This window comes from Macrobrachium rosenbergii, chromosome 44 (assembly GCF_040412425.1).
Source record: "Macrobrachium rosenbergii isolate ZJJX-2024 chromosome 44, ASM4041242v1, whole genome shotgun sequence".
NCBI lineage: Eukaryota > Metazoa > Arthropoda > Malacostraca > Decapoda > Palaemonidae > Macrobrachium > Macrobrachium rosenbergii.
The window spans coordinates 15061703-15075210 of NC_089784.1; the positions used below are offsets into that span (position 1 = coordinate 15061703).

General features: G+C 34.7%; 1 protein-coding gene across 14 annotated transcripts in view; it reads right to left on the reverse strand.

The window, feature by feature from the left end:
- Positions 1-13508, reverse strand: part of LOC136829355 (histone-lysine N-methyltransferase 2C-like) — a 189130-nt gene that overhangs the window by 165291 nt on the left and 10331 nt on the right. For all 14 annotated transcript variants that reach the window (XM_067087796.1, XM_067087799.1, XM_067087798.1 and 11 more), the window contains 6 exons: positions 12927-13115; positions 12548-12669; positions 12158-12312; positions 10468-10585; positions 7567-7733; positions 504-617 (listed from right to left, as the gene is read on the reverse strand). In XM_067087796.1, the coding sequence (XP_066943897.1) occupies positions 504-617; positions 7567-7733; positions 10468-10585; positions 12158-12312; positions 12548-12669; positions 12927-13115 (865 nt within the window). The remainder of the gene's footprint in view (positions 1-503; positions 618-7566; positions 7734-10467; positions 10586-12157; positions 12313-12547; positions 12670-12926; positions 13116-13508) is intronic.

Sequence of the window (13508 nt, forward strand, 5' to 3'; positions counted from 1 at the left end):
CTTCAACCACATAGGTACAGAATTCTTTCATCAAGAACCTCACTAGGGGCAATATCAATATAGGGCCATCAACACAACCTTAACATTATATCTGTTAGTATATATTAAAGGGCCATCAATACAACCTAACACTTTATCTGTTAGTATAAAAAAAACAAGAGTTTATAACAAATAATGTACAGAATATAAAAAGCCATGGCATTCCACACATTTTTGGTGCTACATAAAGCTATTAATAAATACCATACACGATAATCTGCAACTCTAATGCAGCACTTCTCACAGATCTACCTGAATAGATTTCTGCAAATAATCAACAATGTAACCAAACAAAAATTCATAGACCATAAATTCATATACATTACTGCACAATCACAATTTTAATTTACCAAAAACCTACATCAGAAATCTATACAGCAGAGCCTGGAGAGGCCCAAGCAGCGATCAACGGGGCATGCCAGAGTTTTTTAGTCTTATCATCATCTTTTTTTTTTTTATTTTACCTTGCATTTCCACCCTGTTTTGAGAAGGGAGAGACCAAAAGGGCGGGCACACACCATATGGTACGCCTTGTCACACACCCCACACACGAGATCATCGCTTGGCTGCCGACACATCTGCACAACGGGGGAAGGGACACAACAAAGGGATTACTATCATGCATGGAGAATGGAGATAAATCTAACGGAAAGATGAATTAAACTCTCATGGTGTGATACTACCTACCATTAAACAACAACACATGAACAGACAGAGCCTGATTAACAAAAACCAATATTTAATAAATTTTTAACAAAGCTTTTTTATAAAGAATTGCAAACATAAAGGTTAAAATAGTTTTATCACATTATCTGTATTTAAAACAATGCTTTATGTAAATTTTTTGACAGCCAACATTTTTATGTCCACTTAAGGAGCTAAGCTTATCCAATTAAGACTTGTGTAACCAAGAATAATGACATGAGAAACTGAAGCCCCAACTTCTCAATTTCAAGCAGAAGCAAGTATACAATAAGATACGGATGAATGATGCCGCTCTGCAAAAAATGCCTACTGATTACACTGTCATTAGGGGTTCCCTGGTCACATTAAGGGTTGGGTTGAGGTGGGGAGGGGGGGGAATGAATTTCCTATATTGGTACATTCATCCTTCATAAGTATATGTTATAATGAGGTGGGTGGGGGAGGGGGGACTGAATTTCCTACAGGAGGAGGAGGAGGAGGAGGAGGAGGAGGAGGAGGAGGAGGAGGAGGAGGAGGAGGAGGAGGAGGAGGAGGAGGAAGAGGAGGAGGAGGAGGAGGAGGAGGAGGAGGAGGAGGAGGAGGAGGAGGAGCCATGATTACAAATTTAAAATATTAAAAGGAACAATTAAAAAGGCCACCTTTAAAAAACAAACTTAAAATCCTTAAGAAAATATGTATATAATACAAAAGGTAAGCAGAGCTGGGCCAACCTATTCAGTGGCAATGTTAAGACTGAAGAGAAAACGAAAGGCTAAGAGAGGTACAGTGTGCCGGCAGAGGTTTGGCTGTTTAACAAGGGGACAAGTCATTTAATCATTAAAGATTCTAAAATTGTCAATTCATGGCTTCTGGAAGCTCATCCTAAAACTGAAAAGTCCTTTATTTTCAAGAGAAGTGTTACACATTCTAGATATTTTTAGGAAGAACTTTTCACAACACATCCAAAATATGTTTGGAGCCATTAAGGTCCACTTGATACCTGTTAATCCTCTTACCAACAGGTCGTTATTTATGTACATGTTTGGAGCCATTAAGGTCCACTTGATACCTGTTAATCCTCTTACCATCAGGTCGTTATTTATGTACAAAGTTCGTTTATGCCCTTATATGTCCTCTGTGTGTATAGCTATACATGCCCTGGCTGTAATTTAGGAAATTATATTAGATCCAACCAGGAGGCTTCTGAAGGTACACATACATTCTCATCATGGGGTGAGCTGTAGGACATGCAGTAAAATTACACAACCAGAGTTTTCTAATATTAGAAATCATTCTAGAATGTGTAAAGCTTCTACTGAAAAAAGGACTTTTCAGTTTTAGGGCAAGCTTCCAACAGCCATGAATTGACAATTTAGAACTGTTAATGATTAAACGACTCTTCCCTTGTTAAACAGCCAAACCTCTGCCAGTACACTGTACCTCTCTTAAGTCTTTCCTGAATAAGTTGGTCCAACTCTGCTTACCTTTTGTATTACAGGCAGTCCCCCGGTTATCAGCGGGGGTTCCGTTCCCAAAGGTGAGACGATAACTGAAAATTACATAACCGGAAATTGACAAATATCGGTGTTTATTGGCAATGAGTGGGAGATATCTGCGCCGATAAGCGGGATCGGCACCTCTTTTAGGTGGGTACTGGTGCCGATCTTTGGTTATCAGCGCCAAAAAATCCAGTTATCACCGCCGAAAATCCGTTATTGTTGTCGCTAGAAAAGCACCATAAAACTGGATTGCTGATTACCGGGGACTTTCTGTGTATCATTTTTCTTAAAGGATTTTATGTTTTATTTTTTAAAGTTGTCCTTTTTAACTGTTCTGTCTAATATTTTAATTTTGTAATCATGGTGCAACTTTAATTTTAAATTTAAATTTATAGCCTTTTTGCAATTTCTCTCTCTCTCTCTCTCTCTCTATATATATATATATATATATATATATATATATATATATATATATATATATATATATATATATATATATATATATATATATATATATATATATATATATATATATATATATATATATATATATATATATATATATATTATACTGTATATATAGATAGATATATAGTATATAGATGACATACAGTATATATATTCTCACGATATTCTCTTGCAAAAAGTATGAAGTATGATTTTTCCCCAATGTTGTGATATACTTTGTAATTAATAATAGTTATGTAAAAATATCTTTGTAATGTCAGATCTCACAAATATTAATGATTTAGATAACTTAACAGTGTAATTTAAAATTATTAATTTATTTCTTAATAATAGCGTAGTAATGGGAGAGAGAGACTCAAGTCAGACCCGATCGTTTTTTGTGTTTCTCAAGATGTCATCGAGTGATAACATAGCGCTGACAGATATTATGCCCGGGCGATATAAGAGAAGGTTTTGCTCATTCGTGTTTTATAAACTTGCCAATCAAATAATTAACCACCTGCTGTTTGTGTCGATCGCATTGGGATCTTGTCCAAATCTTTTTTCCCTAAAGTTACGTACCGTTCTCGATCGATTACGTCATGTTTTGTAAGATTGCATTAGTCGTGTCTCGCTCCCAAAATGTTTTAGATGACGTCATTCTATGGGGGTTTCTTCTAGCTGGGATTCTAGAAATTTTTTCACTCTGATTTTATAAACCAGTTACAACGGTTCGCTCTCTCTCTCTCTTTAAAAGAGAGAAGTTAACGTAAAATATTTGTGTGGTCATTAACAAATTAACTTAATTTTGGGATCTAGCATTAGTTTTACAACAGTGTATATAGTGGTAACAGCGCCTATCAGAATAGTGTGTTATAGTGTGTTAAAGTGAATTTCAAGCTGCAGCAACTGGGGTAATCTTGTGAAAGTTTTCACAAGCTTGTGTAAGGTAACGTGAATTTTACTTATTTATACCATGGTATAATATAGGTCAATATAATAAGGAATTTATGCTTTAGTGAGTTTACATAGCATTTCATTTTCATGATTTGTATATTTGTGTTTTCTTAATGTCATTTGAATTATTTAATTCTTTTTTAATTTGATGCTTGTGTGTTTGGAGTCTTTTAGTTTTTCACATTTTATATAGTGGTGATTTAACATTTATTTACTTAGCATCTTAAGTGTTTCTTAATAGTTTAACATTGCATATTTAATTTAATTTTCATTTACTTACGTTTTCTTTTCAAATCTTAAGTATTTCTTAACAGTTTAAATTTTGCTTGGTTAATTTAATTTCTTGATATTGCTTGGTTAATTTAATTTCTTGATAAGTTCATGTTTTTGTGATTTAATTTGTTTAATCATTTAATTCAAGAATTAATTAAATTTTATGTTATTTTGATTTATTAATCTTGGATAAAAAAAAATAATTTTTTGTATTTAAAGTTTTTACAAGTGTTTCATTTACTAACCACCAGTGGTAGGATTAATTAGTTGAATACCCAGTGTTATAGAGTTTTGTTCCTTCAATTTTTCTGATGTGACTCTAACCTGGGGAGAGAGTTAAAGTTGTCTGATGGAGCAATGACCTTTTACTTCAGTATATTTGTTTAAATGTTGATACCTCATAAGAGTTTTGATAAACCCAGTCTGATTTCTCACATGATCAGCAAGCTTTTTTAAGGGACTACTGTTGCCTTTAGAGTACTTAGTCGTATTTTTATTGTTATGAGAGTTCAGGTATCTTGCTGAAGTGAGGTAAATTTTTAAATTCATGATTAGTTGTGTAATAACCAGGTACTTGGAACACTTCGTGACAATATATATAATATTAAAACCTTCCTCTATAGAAACAAGACATTATTCCCAGCTACCAAAATATCACTTGATCTTGATTAAAATTTTATCAGACCTCTCTAAAAACAGGTCAAGACCATGGTACCAGTAAAATTATAAAAGTTGCACCTGCCACTGAATGGAAACTGGTCATCAACCATGAAAACTGCATTAGTTACTTCACTTAACAGTTCCATTTTATCAAAACAATTTCAGATATAGTTAGCAACATACTGACAAGTCTATGCTACCAATAATTAAATAAGCACTATGAAAAGAATTCGATGGACAGAACCACTCTCGGAGATTTTTTGAGCGTACAATCATCTTTAACAAAGTTTTTGTTTTCCTTCAAGGAATTATGTGAAATGAGATCCCTCCATTTTCAACCATTTTGTGCACTTGTGGCTGAATTCTCATCTGGACCATGTCTTCACCTAAACCATTCTCCATTATTTTTTGAACCTCATTACTGGATTTTCTCCTGTTAATTCTATTATAACTTCCCTAACTACCTGCTTTCCTCCCTCATCTTAGAACATGACCTTAGTGTACACTAGCATGAAATGATTCTGCTGATAGTATAGCAACAAGCATCTCTCAATTTGAGTAATATGCCTTCACAATTTGTGGAATGTCAACCCTGCCAATACCAAAGCCAAATACAAAAGTTGCCTATTCAATGTTATTCAGACCAAGCAGACAAAGTTCAGCAAATGTCACAATTATAATTATAAACAATTTATAATGAATAATTTCCTAAATAACAAATATGCCAAAACCTTAATTTTCATAGTAAAACCTCCATCAAATGTTACAACCTTCAATTTTCTGAATTACACAGGGCAGTATCAAATTCCTATACACTCTATACCTGAACCATGAAAACAAATTATATCATCAACATTATTCTCAGTTTCTCATGAAAACCTCATTTTGATAAGAAATAATATAAATTACTTAATGTCATGTGGGCATGTTCCCCAAGAGTCAAAAGGGATCAGTTGAAGAAAAACCCAGGTATCCTCAACTGAATATAATCAATCTATCAATATCCAAATTTTACATAACATTATCTACACCTTAAGTGGACAGAAAGGGTCAGTCAAAAATATGTTTCCCAGGGCTTCACAGCCCTCTTTCATTCATACAAATACTTCATGCACTATTAAATCTTATAACTTAACACCTACATAACAAAAACAGTCCTTGTATCAACTGTAATATGTCTGATACAAAAGACAAAATACATCAAAACCTAATAGGCTAGAAAAAAATTTATGGTATTTTTAAAAAATACTGCTACATTCACTACATTCGTAGTGACTACGATTTTTTCCCAATAAAAACAACCTCTGCACCACTAACAAACCCAAAATACATATCCTAGTTATAAATTACTTAAGATACCTTTCTACTAAAGCAGAAATTATAAGCTACCCGGAAGGCCATATTCTTACAAAAACAATCTTGAAAATCCTGGCAATAAATAAATTACTTCTCTGGAAAAGACAACTCTTCCTCTCATCACTTATAGTTGCAAATTTTAATACCTGCAAAATTACTCATGGCATCAATTTTGAAGACCTTACCAAACAATAATCTTTCCACTTCTTACACTCTAAAAAGATTATCCCAAATTAACACCAAGTCTCAACCCATGATATACTATTTGAGAAACTTCCATTATGACTATCATAAAGTAGCTTAACCACAATGATATTTATGTTTCTAGGTATTCACATGCCAATATCACAGGATATTTTGTAATATGAGTGACAAATTGGAGCTGGAAAATGCTGAAGCTAGTAGTTTGGTAGGAACTGTAATGGGATGAAGATGAAATTATTTGTTTAAATAAAAGGAAGTACTGTGATATTGCTAGATGCAGAAGGAACACTGCATGGAACAGTTTGTGCCACATACAGTGTGCAGCCAAAGACACACATTTGCAAATTCAAAATTATGATCTGTTCCTGAGATGTCAAAATAATCCTTACAGTGCAAATGAATTATATTCTATAATTTTCTACATTATAAAACATATTTCTGGTATTGTTAACCCTAGGTGTTGCAATGCTAGTTTAAGAATCTATCAATCAATAATTTTATCATGACATTATGAGGGTCATGACTATATTCAACTGTTCTATGTCAAATGTGTTGCACAGATACTTAAGTCTCTTTTGGGAAAGCTAAGTGTTTGAGATAAAAAAGGAAGAACATACCATCTACAATGTATTGACATATAACACTCCTTCCTCCTGATTCTTGTAATGTGCTACAGTGTACAACTGAATAAGAAACCATTAAACAAATTTCTGACCCAAAACACCCGTGAACATTTTTGTGAATTTTTAGTGGCCAACTTTTTTAATAAGTTGCTACAATCTTATTGTTACACTTCTTTAAGCCACTTACTTCTTTCACTTCAACACATATAACTACAATATATTCCAAAAGTTGAAACCTTCCAACAACAAAACTTTCTGTGGATGTGCTTTTGTGCAAGTGCAAACACCCTCACATCCAGGAATTCATGAGAACACCTATATCTGATATTTACTGAGACAAAACCTAAAACACTAATTTTCACATTTAATTTTCTATGCCATTCCTCACAAAATACATACCATCAGGATCCCTATCTAAGAGTAAATTTAAGCAACAATAATGTAACCTGAATGAGGGAAAAATTAGGAAATGACTTGAGAAAGGTTTTGTGCTGAAATCTGGTTCCTGTTCTGGGGAAAAAGGGGATACAAATACACTAACCTATTTCTTCATTACAAGATGTCTGTATTATACATGAAGAAAATTGACTAAAACTAAACACAGCCACATCAAGAGTCAAGAGTGATACACAATTAACAGCCACCATTTGTACTTTAGGCCTTCTACTACTACAATATGGCACACTATATCTACAGAGAGACTTACATGGCTTTTGTACATAAAACTTTTACATTTCAAAAAGTTAAGGCAGTGGTGCAATAGTGACTGATCACGCAAAAGCTCATTTCTACTGTACACAAAAATGTATTTCCTATTTCCTTACCTGACACATCTTGCAGTGTGGACACTGCCAGCCAGTTCTCACTGCTGGCACAGCTGTTAGTGGTGGCTTAAGACACATGCCATGGTAATGGTTGCCACAATTTGAGCAGAAAATTAGCGAACTTTCAGGTGATGAATGTTCACAAATTATGCATGCCATATCCATTACTGTATAAAAGAAAATAAAGAGAATTATACATTGAAAAAGTCATAAAAAAGACAATGAAATATATAATAATCGGATTCTCCTGACTCACTGGGGTAGACAAATACAGGCAGTCCCCGGTTAAAGGCTCGGGTTCCGTTCCAGCCGAGCGCCAATACAATATAGTGGCCACCCATTTTTACGCATTTCATTTTGTTGAGGATTTTTGTGGAACACATCACTCACTTGTTCACTGATTTGCAGATTTTTCTTTGGGCTGTATCTATTTTTTTACATACACTGTGAGAGAGAGAGAGAGAGAGAGAGAGAGAGAGAGAGAGAGAGAGAGAGAGAGAGAGAGAGAGAGAGAGAGACCTGTCATGACCAGGAGGGAACCATATTTAATTTAATTATGCCAGGACTGCCCATAACCTGAGAGTAAAAAAGAATGACATTATCCCTAACATCAAGATAACAGATCAAGCAACCAGCCATCGCCGCCTATGCCTCCTGGAAGCCCTACATATCTGGAGAGAGAAGCCGAGTCTCAATACCACACAGAGACATTCCTCCTTCCAACGTCAGCAGGAAGGGTGGCACCCATTGGCACCCAGGATGAGAGAACCAATCAGGAACATCCATGTGCAGCCAGAAATCCTCCTAATAATAGTCTCTAACATGCACTCCAGTGCACGCACGCAAGAGTGCACACGACCATCACTGCATGAGAGGAGGTTTTGCCCAAGGAGAACCGCCTCAGGCAGCCAATGAAAAATCAACCTGATCTGAGACCCCTATATATACGCCATGACATTAGGGTATTCTGGGATGATAGTCTGAGGTATATTTTTGTTTGAACTGTCAAGTTCAGTGATAAACTGTTAAAACAGGCAGTTACAAGCATTTTAGAGGTGTATACATAGGCTACTTAAGAGCAACAGAAGTAAGAAAATACTGTAATGTACAGTTCCTTTGGGTGTTTTGGGATGATTTGGGGTATATTTTTGTTTGAAATATCAAATTGTTTTAGTATGATAATTTGAAGGTATATTTTTGCTTAAACTATCAAATTTAGCAATCTTAAAATAGGCAGTTATAAGCATTTTAGTTTAAGGGGTACAAGGTATTTGGCAGTTATAAGCCAGTTATAAACATTTTTAGAGGGATTTTTAAATTTCTGCAGATTTTACATTTCCATGGTATGTTCTGGAACCTATTCCCACATAAAATTGGGAAGCACTGTAATAGTGCTAATACCCCGTTTAACAGCGCCATTAACCGGATATTGGTGCCGCTAACCGGAGAGCGGCGCCGAAAATCCAGTCAACGGCGTCACTAGACAAGCACCGTACAACCGGATCGCCTTTAACTGATGCCGCCAGTTAAACGGGGACTGCCTGTATATGTAAAGTTTTCCACACCTACAATTTCAGTATGACAAAAATCATTAAATATTTGAGATTCATTGAAATTAACAAGAATAAATAATAGTCACATACCTTCAAATTTAGTTTGTTTCATAAAAAAAAAAAAAATAAAGCAAAATGCAGTAGCCCTCAGCTAAAAGATATTTCAATACTTTGGCCATAATACTGATACGTGGTAAAACTTGATACATAATGAGGATTCTCTGGTATAGCTGTAATTAAAATTCAAAATATCCCTTTGCAAATAAACAAATAACTTAAGTCTCTGGGTACTGAACAATTACAAGTATGCAGTAACATCACACTTTTGTCATGGATGACCCACCTTACTGCTCACTGAACCAGATAAATAGACATCTAGTCCCCACTTGATCTACGCAAATGTTTACCCCCACTGTGACCAAAACCCTCCCAGAGGATAACGTTAAAGCAATCTTTGGATTTCTAAATACAGTACCTTAAATACGCCCACTACCATCCACTGGACTTTTCCCCTTCAGCAGGCTGACCCACACTTTCTCGCCAGATCTATACCTGTATCTTTGCATGAGATTTCTTACAAGTAAAATGTCCTTCTGACTTTTGAAAATTTCTCGCCATTAACATATCAGCCACTGACTCTATGTATTGCATGCCACAAAGATTAGAAAAACAGAAAAATATTCATAAATTCCACTGATGCAGCAATAGTGTTTAACCAAAAACATGCCTGATATCTTAGTTTAATCAAACTGATGGCAGATTGAAATATAAAATCAATTTTACAATGTTCCACCAACATCAAATAATTAATTATAAACATCCTGACATTGTTGAAATCTCTAACATTACTGAGGACCCAAATTAAAAGGGCTCTTATTAACCATATTAAAGCTAATCAATTCTTTTTTACTATACTGTACCCCAGCTAAATAATAATTTCAATTTTGCCAAAATGGAACTTTCAGTGTTCTCCTCAAACAATTAATTAGTAAGACTTTTGGAGGGGTCTTCTCACAATTGCAAGGAACTCTGGAACTTTATATTCAACTGTCAAATATAAAAGGCTTCAAAAATGAATTTCCAATTTGGAAGAATAGGAAATATTGTTAATAAATTTGAAAATAAAAAGGATAAGATGTTTTAACAGTTTGTTTGTTACTACTGGTCATTTTACAGGTAAAAAAAAAGCTGACATATACTATTTATACAAAAACTTAGATATTAACAGTTAGATGTCCTACAAGGGAGCTTGAACATAGTATGAGTGCAGAGTTTTGGATATAATTATATATTTCGACAGTACTAATGACAACTGTCATAAGCAATCCTGTTAAGAAACCTTACTTACAGATATCTCTGCTTCGGTCAGCATGGGAAGGGCACACCATTGCAACACTCTTCAGGTCCATGGGTGCACCATCATACATGGCACATGGAAAATGATAGAACTTGGGGCATCCTGGTACCTGAAGAATCCCACAAAATAAATCCATAATTACAACAAGTAAAAATTAACTTGGAATTCCAGCCAAAGGCTGAACAAGGTAGTTGGTGGACAGATGTAGAGTACTATAAAAATTACTTATCTTGCTAATTCATTTGAACAGTTGGAAAAATAGTATCAATCACAAAATGAGGTATTAATAAGCAGCAAGGGTCCAGTTACTAAATCAATTGTGTCATGAAATGCTTCTATATCCCAAGATGGGAAAAATGATACCATAAGCGGATAAAATAATTTTTGATTGCAAATTTAAATTTCTGAATGTGATGTCAATTTGGGAAATCTAAAGCAAACTGCAACCAAGGTACTGACAAACTCATCTCCAATGACAGCATGAAGAATAAAAAAATCTAAATGCAAGCTGTTAGTTATATGATCAAATTTAACCAAACCAATGAACAAAATCTTTATCAGAGCTACTGTGATTGATTAGCCATAGTAGAAATGCATACTGGATTGAGCATTGAATGAGAAGCAATTTGACACTGTCTAGAAAGCACTGGAACTTGACTAAATAGATGCTTTTTGTTTATGCAGGTCCCCAAAATATTACGGGATAAAAAAGTTGAAGAATTCAAAGACTGAACTGTACTAAATCACACATACACTTGAATATTTTACAAATTGAAAACTTTAATCCTTTGACATTTTGGGGGTCCAAACCTTGTACATTATCAGCTTCAATATCACTTTCTTTTACTGCTTAATATAATTTTTTTATGTGAGAAAGCTGTTAATTTGGAGCCAAATAACCATACTTTAAGTTCCTTTATGGTCACAGCAATACATTAACGTGACCCAAAACACATTTCTTCATTTTTCATATAAAATAATGAAAAAATGGAGATCTATGAACTCTCTTGCACTGTGAAAGATGATGATAGATTTCCTCTCTAATGATATACAGCATATATTACTGCCATTTATGTAATTCACTGGATACAAAAAAGTATGGAAAATACAATCTGATTTGACTGGGTTTACGAAAATTCAGCTATAAAGCCAAGCACTGGGTCACTTCCAGAATTCAGTGCTTTGAACAGTGAAGAGAGGTGGTTGGCCAACAAGACTGAAGGAAGCAAGAATTGAATAAAAGGCTCAAAAGTATGAGCAGCCAAGGGTAAAAAGGATGTGGCAAACAACTTAAGTAATGCCTACAGTGCACCACATGAGGTGCACTGACAGCTTTAACTCCCCACTGGGTAAGAATAAGAAAACATGCTAAAAACTTATGTGATTTTCTATTTTTGACTGGTTCAATGATACTTCTCTTGAAAAGCCTTATATGTGTGAAAGAGCACAATAGACTATCCCCCAACACTATCCAGATGCCATTCCAATGACACCCAACAACAGAATATTAATGGTGTCTTTCTATTATTTTCAACAGATGTCATTTGGGTCACAAGGGATAGAATTTACATGTCATTTGACATCATTTGATTCTCAAACCAAACAGTTAAAACTTATGAAAACCATTATTTAACAGACTAATTCTACATTTTGACAATAAAAAATTACACATTACACATACCTTGCATGGAATAGTTGCTCCAAATTTCTTACAATATGCACACCTCTGGCTGGCACCAGAAACAACTGCTACATCCACTTTGTTTATAATGTCATCACTGGTTAATTCTACATTTGCTGACCACAAAGCACACATATAATGTACCAAACAATGACCTACAAAAGAATATTCATGCATTAAAAACATTTGTTAGTATTAAGGAATGTAGTCGTAACATCATACAAAATGTAGACTTAAAGAATAATCTCAGAATATAGCAAGAAGATATTCATTTATAAACATCATTCAGAAAAACCAGTCTTCCTTCATTTCATAAAAATCTTACCAACACCAAAGTCACAACTTCTTCAACTAAGCTATGCAATAGGTAAAATAAGCAAACAAACTAACCTCCAGACTCAAACAGATAACCAACAGAGGGCTGCTCCTGATGACCAACAAGTGATATCTCATCTACTGGTTCTGGTAATATCAGGTCTCCAATTTGCTTTCGGGGAGATTTCCCTTTGTCTCTGGGTAAAAAAAAAAAATAAATAAATAAAGCTCATATACGCTAAAAATAACACCAAGATGGAGCACAGGAAGCGAGCCTTATTTTAGCCACAGTTCTTAAGCTTCTGATTTTATAAAACATAGCAAGTTTTTCATACAGCTCCATTAACCATCCATAGTCTGACTACCAGGGAAATAATCCCAATCAAACTGACATGAACAGGAAACTAAACAGCAATCAATCCATGAGCATAATAATGTAATGCTAGACACTTACTTTAAGAAAGTAGGATGTGTTGGGTGATTAAGCTTAAACTTCTTTGAAGGACACTCCTCTAGTTCTGTTTCTGCTACTTCAAACTTCTCCGGAAGCACAAACCCTGGGGTTGGTTCATGCCTTATCAGGTCACCCTGACCAAGCTGGCTTTGTTCCCCTAGGTTGCACAATGCACAAAAACGTCCCGGCCTGTAAGAGTGAATGTAATAAGTGGCAATCATATAATGCACAGTAATAACACCAAAATTTGGGTCTACAAAACAGAAATATGAGCTAAACTGCCTCCCACTACATTTTCAATCTTTCTAATGAATACAGTATACTCAAAACCCTTTTACTCACTAATGCCCACCAACTTGACTATAAGAATAAATTACTGGAGTGATGATTCTGGTAATGCTAAAAAGCACAATTCACTTTTATCAGAGGGAAAAGTCTACAACAACATGAAGGAAAATGGCAGAAGTAATACAGCACCCTTACTGTACAAGTTATCCAAACTTGGATTCAACAGGAAAAGTTTACAGTACACATCAAAGGTAAAGGACAATGGTTAAATAATGTTTCACTACAATCAGCATG